The sequence below is a fragment of the Cibotium barometz genome, chromosome 32 (genome assembly GCF_041138505.1).
Source record: "Cibotium barometz isolate CiBa-2024 chromosome 32, ASM4113850v1, whole genome shotgun sequence".
NCBI classification, from domain to species: domain Eukaryota; kingdom Viridiplantae; phylum Streptophyta; class Polypodiopsida; order Cyatheales; family Cibotiaceae; genus Cibotium; species Cibotium barometz.
Window position 1 is genome coordinate 43,243,503 of NC_141077.1, and position 8,652 is coordinate 43,252,154.

Sequence of the window (8,652 nt, forward strand, 5' to 3'; positions counted from 1 at the left end):
TTAGATACTAACTTAACTGATGATTAACCAAGGATTAAGACTGTTCATGCAGAGGTTTAGCCATTTGCACGGGCGTGCACGTGACACCTCCAAGGTGTGTGGTCACAGTACCTGTTTGTGCTATGGACTACCACCTATTCATGTGCCTTGAGCCTGTTTATGCTTTGGAGTGGCACTCGTTTCTGTGCCTTGACTTCTTAGATTACGATATGGACATTGGAGCTCAAGTGTCAAGCGGAAAGCATGTAGGGCGAGCTTGTTAGAAGTCAATCCATAAAGATGAATGAGTTTTTTAGTCTTAGGCAGTGCAGCTTAACTCTTGAGGACTACTCCCCGTATTTTTCCCCCATTTTTCCCATTTTTCCTGTGGCTTGGGTGGCATTTCTATGGTGGCAGGAGGTCTTGGTAGGTGGCCCACTGTAGCTATGAGCCTATTGGTACTGGCCGACTGGGTGCTACAGGTCATGGACACCTTTCTCCATGCTGGTCGACTGTACACCACTAGCCGACTGGTGTTTATGCTAGTCGTGGTGGACATGCCCCTGTCGGATGTCATTTAGCTGGCCGACTGCTGTATGGGGGCCATATAAAATCACCCCTCAGCCCCTTGCCAATCGTGTATCATTATTCGGGATCTTCTTTGTGTATATAGAGCAGAGTAACGAGTTACACGCCTCTCTCTCTCTCTCTCTCTCTCTCTCTCTCTCTCTCTCTCTCTCGTGCTGTTTTTCTACATTGCATTTGCTCTTGTGTTCCCAGATTTGGTCATTATCTCCGCTGCGTATTCTGACATGGTATCAGAACCATACGCCCTTGATAGTTCTTGGGAGTTGTGTGAGCAAGAGGGGGACTTGTGTTGCTGATTGGTGGATTGTTCGGGACTGTTCGGGAAGAGGAGAAGCAAGAGGACGGCGGGCTTATTTGCTGGACAGCCACTTGCAGGTGTAAGTTCTTCTTTGTTCCCACCCACCCACCCTTTTTTCAGAGTACATCCCCGCAATGGCAGATTTGTTAGAGATGGCTGAGAGGCATGTGAAGATCCCTACACTCCCCACGTTCCCAATGGACCATCACTTGGACAGGAACAACTACGGCATATGGAAGGTTATGATGGAATCTGTTCTGGAGTCTTACGACCTTGCTGATTTTATCGTTGCTGGGGTTCCACAGCTGGAAGTAGAGGAAAGGGAGTTACCGTCAACCTGTAAGGACCGGGAGGCACAGGCACAAGCACAGTTGTGGGATCGTGTCAACGCCAGGGTCCGTTCATTTATCTTCCTCAACTGCACACCGCAGGTAATCAATCATGTAAAGCATATGACGTTGGCCAGAGATATATGGCAGCATTTGGCTTCTCTTTACAACAGGGTATCGCCCATGAAGAGGATTTCCTTGGAAGTACAGATGCGGGTTATGAGCCCTGCAAAGTCGTCGACGATCCGGGAGCATATTAACAAGCTGCAGGCTCTTCAGCAAGAAGTTCTTCAGGCTGGGAAGGAGATATCATCGGAGGACATGGCCATAATGTTGCTGTCACATTTGCCCTCTCAATACTCAGCATTTTACTCATCTTTGATTACCAGTGGCAAGCTCAGCACCATCACGTGGGAGGAGCTTGTGCCCATGGTCTTGGACTAGGAGGAACGATTCACGAACCCTCCTCAAGGTGGAGGTTCGGAGGCCTTAACTGGCCAACGGTCGAAAGGCCGTAACACCGGCAAAGGGAAGGCTTCATGGGAGAAGTCTTCTGAGAAGAAATCCAACGCTAACTGCAAGAAACTGAAGGCAAAGAGGAGGAGGTTGGAGGACTCTCCGCAACGGATACTCGGAAGTGGATTCTAGACAATGGTGCTTCCAAGCGCACGACTCCTTCCCGTTCAGATTTACAAGATCTCTGCAGGTATTCTGGTCACATTCTTACTGGGGATACATCCACTATCCCAGTTCACAATGAGGGCAGGTTGGAGATAGTTCTCGATGGTAGAGGGGAAAGCATTCCTCCCAAGTGTTGTATGTTCCGTCACTTGGTTTTCATCTGTTGTCAGTGCATCAGGTTTGCAAGACTGGCGGACGGGTGGAGTTTGATGAGCATTTTGTTGCTTTCCGGGACAAGGCAACAGGCTAGATAGTTTGGAAAGGCGGAGTGGAGAATGGAGTTTACAAGCTTTCAGCACTCTCTCTCCCAGGTCCTCAAGTTTGTGATAAGTGGCAGTCTGGTAATGGACACTTAAGTGTGGATACGCTACAGGTGCAGGCTTTCCGGAACCAGATCGAGGATAGCTTGCCAGTTGATGGCAGCAATTGGCAGGAACTTTCCAATACTGATGTTGGTGGTTCTTTTGTTTGTCAGTCAGAGAAAACTGAACAGGTAACTTATGCTCTGATGTCTCGTAGTATTCGGGACAAAGAAACTCCTGTAGATGAGGATAGCTTGCCAGTTGATGGCAGCAATTGGCAGGAACTTTCCAATACTGATGTTGGTGGTTCTTTTGTTTGTCAGTCAGAGGAAACTGAACAGGTAACTTATGCTCTGATGTCTCGTAGTATTCGGGAAAAAGAAACTCCTGTAGATGAGGATGTTCTTTCCATAGGGACCTCTCGAAAAGCCAGGCAGGTGGCAGTTGATTACTTGCAAAAGGAGGTGGTTGTTGCACAATCTCCAGGCTTAGTGGTTCCGGGTTCAAAGGGGGTGGTTGACAAGTTTCAGAAGGCCTTGTGTGGTCTTCAACAGGTTTCCAGAACTTGGCTTTCTACCATAACAGGTGTTGATCCTTGTGAGCAGTGTGATGCCTCTTTGACTCGAAAGCAGAATGGTTCATTGCTTTGATTTATGGATACTAGATTGAACGGGAGCTTCGTGATGAGGCAGTTGAGCTCATGGTTGTTGCAGATGACTCTTTTGGGAGGTAGGATTGCGTATCTTGTGGTTTCTGCGGCATGCGAAGGATCATGGACTGTTTTACACAGGAGGGGGATTGATGGATGGAGTCCGACTCCACGGTTGGAATGACTAAGATTGGGGAGGAGATCTACTTCAGGCCCAGGAGAACTTTTATGGAGTAGTAAGAGGCAGTCATCCTTTTTCTTGTCGTTGACAAAGGCAGAGTACCGAGCTGCTTGGGATGCTGCTTGTGAGGTGGTAAGATTGCAGAGGTTGCATGGCAGGATTGGGCTTCCACTCAAGATTGGGCTTCCACTAGAGGAACCCACGGTCATCCATAGGCACTTTGTTCGTGAACAGTTCGTTGCTTATGACATCTTGCTAGAGTTCTCTTTCGACGGAGGACAGTACGGTGGACCTCTTCACGAAGTCACTATCGCAAGCTTTGCTCAAGCGGCACCCCAGCTCCCTGTGGTTGGTTTCACAACCAGGAGCTGAGAGGGGGTGTTAGAAGTCATCTCTTGTCTTTACTGAGACACCAGGGCCTTTGTTGTGGGTGTGCCCGCCCTAGTAGGTGTTATTCTCATTTTTTCTCACTCCCCGTATTTTTCCCCCATTTTTTTCATTTTTCCTGTGGCTTGGGTGGCATTTCTATGGTGGCAAGAGGTATTGGTAGGTGGCCGACTGTAGCTATGAGCCTATTGGTACTGGCCAACTGGGTGCTACAAGCCATGGACACCTTTCTCCATGCTGCCCGACTGGTGTTTATGCTAGTCGTGATGGACATGCCCTTGTCGGCTGTCATTTAGTTGGCCGACTGCTGTATGGGGGCCATATAAAATGGCCCCACAGCCCCTCGGGATCTTCTTTGTGTATATAGAGCAGAGTTACACGCCTCTATCTCTCTCTCTCTCTTGTGCTGTTTTTCTGCATTGTGTTTGCTCGTGTTCCTGAATTTGGTCATCATCTCCGCTGCGTATTCTGACAGAGCTCGAGGATTTGGGAGAGATCTAGCATTGAAACATGCTTCTACGTAGTTCTCACGTACATTTCTAATAAGGTGGAATCCAATGGATTTAGGAGAGATCTAGCATTGAAACATGCTTCTACATAGTTCTCACATACATTTCTAATAAGGTGGAATCCAAAGGAACACACTCCTAAAATCTAGGAGGATTACTATTTTTGAACAACCCCAACGGAAAATTTGTTCATGTCATTACATCCGTAATCTAAGCAAATGGGGGGCATGTCAAAGCACATTTGGCAAAAGATCTACCAATTGGAATTATTTTAGAGATGAAGTTTATGGGAAGACCCATCTCTTAGATTGGGACATGTGGCAAGAAAGTGGATCAAAGTGAAATAAGTGGCCTCACACTTGTCATCTCCTTGTACTTCTCCTTGCCATTACCATTATGCTTCTTCATGTTCTTCGAACATTCCCTTCCAATATGCTCAGTGGAGTCACAATATCATTGTCTCATAGACCATCATGAACCTAAGTTAAATTTTAAAAAAAGATCCCCTCTCTCTCTCTCTCAAAACAAGACAGCACTAGACCAGACCCGATCCTGCATCTATGGCCAAGTTGCAGCAAAAAAATGCTTGCTTAATGCCTCTGATAGCTACGATAACCAAGCCCATGGTCATGACATAAGGAGGAATCAGCCAGCTTTTTAAAAATATATTAGGACATGTGAGACAAACATGAAAAGATGTCAAAATGGGTGCAGCTTCCTCCAAAGCTATTTTATAAGTAAAAGACTTATATGATGTGTCTAGCTCCAAAGTAGCTTTTCATCATGCAATACCTGTCCGTCAAGTCGCAAGAATCAATAAGTGGAATCCGCCAAATACATCCATCCAAAGTGATTACGAGTAAAGAAGCAGAAACGAGCTCACACATAGAGCCCTTACTCTCATCTGAGTCAAAAGAATCTTCTTGAGGGGGGGCAAATAAGAGAAAGATTGGATCTTCGGGAAACCGTAACAATCCCTACAAAACATGCCACAAAGAGTCAAGAAAAGAAGTTTTTAATACAGCATGGTTTCCTTACATCAAAAAGTTAGCAAAAGGCATATATTGGTATACTTGGGTCCTTTCTTTTTTTTCACTAAAGGGACCATTCTCTGGGACATTGTGTCTCAAATTGAACCTGCACTCTACTATATTGTGTCTCAAATTGAGCCCACTGTTTACTTCAAATTGAGCCCAATCTCTGCTGCATTGACTATTACACCATCATGGTCAGGGGTCGTGAGAGTATTTATCTCAGCGAATTCCACGATCCTACACTTGCCTTTCATAATCAGTGGTCTGCCCAAAAATCGTTGGCCTACACGTCAATGTCTAGCACAGAATCCAAGGTGGTCACAGCAACGATTCGTCGGCATGTCAACATCCAGCCTGGCATTTTGTTTGAGCCTGCAGGCATCACTCCCCCCCCCCCCCCCCCGGACCATGATGTAGGGGAATGTACTTTGGTTGTGCATTCTTCCTCAGAAAGTGAATCGCTGCTGTGCAGCAACCCACTTTCCTGAGAGGAATGTACCGCCTACGTCCATTCCCTCTCTCGTCATGGTTCGCCACAGTGAAAATCTGTACCGTACAATCAGGACATCAAGATTCCCGGAACTGTGGTCATGGTTCGCCACAGTGAAAATCTGGACCGTACAATCAGGACATCAAGATTCCCGGAACTGTGCCTGCTGATTTGTAAAAACATCCTCTGCTTGCCTGTCAGCATCATCAGGGAATGCTGAGATGTCCTCATCATCTTCCCATTACCATGACCCGCAGGGTGACCCATTTTCTGAAGGGGAAAGGTTCCCCTATACTCCCTAGTCCAAAAGGACTAGCGATTTTGGGCATAGCTGGGGTAGATTGCCAAATTACTATCACAAGGGGGTTGGGTTGAAGGCGGGAAGACGCTTTCAAAACTAACCCGGAGCTTGGAGTCGTGGTAGATGTGGACGAGGCAGGGCAAAGGCCGGACAGCCACCCAGAGGAGGGAGGAGGCGCCCCAGGCTTTGCCAGTCATCACTGGCCGCCCAACAAGCTTCAATTTGGCCCACTCCGAATGCCTCACCTGTTTCTCCATCCCACCATTCGAGCTTCACTATCCTGCCAGAATGTTCGAATGTTCCCTTCTTGAACTTAGGAATTATATTTTTCGCGCTTAGAGGTGGGGAAAAGGAGCGTGTGGGCCACGGGCGCGTAGTGGAACGGTTGGCTTCCAAAGTTCGATGCCATCAGGGTTATGCAATGTGGGTATGTGTGTGTGTGTTCGAATATATATCGATCTCCTTCACAGAGATGTCTGGTGCAGCAAAAACCAAACACAAAAAATTTTACGGACCTCAATGGATTATGGGTCTTAAAAACCCTGGTCCCACCCTTGAAAGCCTGTTGGTTTAACCACTTGAGTCTTGGATGAATATCATTTGCTGAAGGACAATGGTGTGAGGCAATATATAACATAGCCGAGTGAACCCCGAGGGAGGGAGAAACTGGAGGTGGCCGCATATTGTGAAATGGGCCTCGGAGAGTGTCCTTTTATGTCCATTTGCGTGCACAACTCTCTCTCTCTCTCTCTCTCGGTGGGGTATGTTCAACATGTTCATTCAATGTAACATTGTATCCCTGTAGTGAGATAGTTTTGATTTGATCTATTTTATTTTCTGTTCCATGATGAGATATGCCATGGACACTATTGTATCACTTTAGTCTCATAGGCCTATTAGGTCTTTAGTTCTCTCTCTCTGCACATAACTTAGAGCTAGCTTTCCATACTTGGAGTCCAATGTGAGGACAAATATAGGGCCAACAAGTAACCTCCTAGTGGCCTCACAGTAGCACTATGCACCGATGTCCACGAGGCAAGCTTACCAAGCCGGCAAAAGGACGAAAGAGACATATTTCAAACATTCTCGTGATAGGCATCAGGGCACTAGGTGCGTCGGGGCCGACTGAACTCTCTCTTCCGGCCGACTGAAGCGAAGGCACTCAACGCACTCTCTCTTCCGGCCGACTGAAGCGAAGGCACTCAACACACACTCTCTCTCTCTCTCTTCCAGCCGCGCCGAGACTGAAGCGAAGCGCCATAGTCGATTGCGTGCACGTTTGCCCACCAAAAATGCGGAGGCTTGCGTCTTGTACACGAAAATCGTCGCCTTTTCGAAGGAAGCCAGGCAAATAGGACTGCAGGAGGCGCCTGGGTTTGCAAGGTAGTTGCAGAAAGCGCAGAAGGGACTGTACTTCCCTTTCTCTCTCTTCTGCAGTTCTGCGCAGGTGCAAACAATAAGGTGCAGGAGGTACAGTCAGGCAGAAGGTACAGTAAGGTGCATTGCCAGTTTTCAGTTCTGCAGAAGGTACAGTAAGGTGCATTGCCAGTGAACAATAACAATGCTATTTTGTGAATACTGACAAAATCTAATTCTTTTATATTTAAAGAAGATGATATTTTATATAGAAAATTAAAATTTAAAAAAATTCAAAATCATTCAACTGAAAATAGATGTTGTATGCCATTTGATTTATGCAATTTAAACACACTAAGACATCATATTTTACCATATTTTAAAATAGCATCCTAGTTATTAATACATATATTTTACATTAGATAAATTTCTTTCATACTTTGTAGAGAAATAAGAAATTTTTTAATTTAAAAAATAATCTCATGTATTTGAGATATTTAATATCTATTGGAGATTTAAATAGCAAAGGCATTTTTATAAGCACTTATATGGTATCATGAGTAGGAATTTTAGTATCCAATAATGTATGATATATAACTCACATTAGAACATTTACCCTAGGGTATATTTTAAGTTCTGCCCCCTTTCCCCACCCACCCTTGCTCAGGCCCCCAAGGCAGCAACTAGTAGGGGAAAACATGTCTCAACTCCTAGAGGGGGAACAGGATGGTGAGACAACCTTTCACACCCCCACGAAGGCACCAAAATGCCTACCGCAGAAGACTAAGGGAAGGAATCATGTCCCCTGGCTCACAAAGGATTACGAAGATGGCCCGACGAGATGAGGCCCTTTATGAGGAGCTACAGCTTCACATAAGGACAGAGATGAACACCATGCGACAGGAGCTTGAAAAGGAATGGACCGAGCAGATGCATGCCCAAAGGAAAGTGATATACGAAACGCTGAAGGAAGAGATATATGTCCAATTGAAGGGAGAAATGCATGTTGGAATTAGGGTTGCAGGAAAGCACACAAAGCTTGGAGAAGAAGAAGCAAGAATGCACACAACACAAAGTGTATTAGATTGTGTCAATGTACAAAGATAAGTTAGCCCTAGAATGATGGGCGTATATACAAGCTGGGGGAAAAAACCTCCTAAAGAGGGAAAAAGTGCCCCAGCGGTCCTAAGTGTGTTCTCATCACTGCCTATGTATATGGCAACAAATCCCTCCTGGGAGTGATGGTGTGAACGAGAGCTGGCACTCATGTATAGGGGAGTGCCATGCCCGAAGTAGATCAATCCACAAAGGGGAGCAAGCCCAAAGCTTTACGGAAAGCTTCGAACTTCTCACGAGGAAGCGCCTTTGTGAAAAGATCGGCGAGGTTGTCCTGTGTTGGCACATAGGCCAAGCTGATCTCTCCTGCTGAGAGTCTCTCCCTGACATAGTGATAATGTACCTCAATGTGCTTTGTGCGAGCATGAAAAACTGGGTTTCTCGCAACTGCCAGTGTAGATAGAGGTGGCAAACTCTTGTCCAACACCCAAATCAGCCATAAGCCGTCTGAG

The 8,652-nt window shown here is 46.2% G+C and overlaps 1 protein-coding gene across 3 annotated transcripts in view; it reads right to left on the reverse strand.

Moving 5' to 3' along the window:
* The window catches only part of LOC147620222 (uncharacterized), a 36,539-nt gene extending 30,314 nt beyond the window's left edge, over positions 1 to 6,225 (reverse strand). For all 3 annotated transcript variants that reach the window (XR_015261755.1, XM_086772414.1, XM_086772415.1), the window contains exons 1-2: positions 5,830 to 6,225; positions 4,696 to 4,880 (exon numbers count right to left, since the gene is read on the reverse strand). Coding sequence is in view for 2 of the 3 variants with exons in the window: in XM_086772414.1 (XP_086628540.1) it covers positions 4,696 to 4,880; positions 5,830 to 5,985 (341 nt within the window). In the remaining variant the exon portion in view is untranslated. The remainder of the gene's footprint in view (positions 1 to 4,695; positions 4,881 to 5,829) is intronic.
* Positions 6,226 to 8,652: the final 2,427 nt, after the last annotated feature.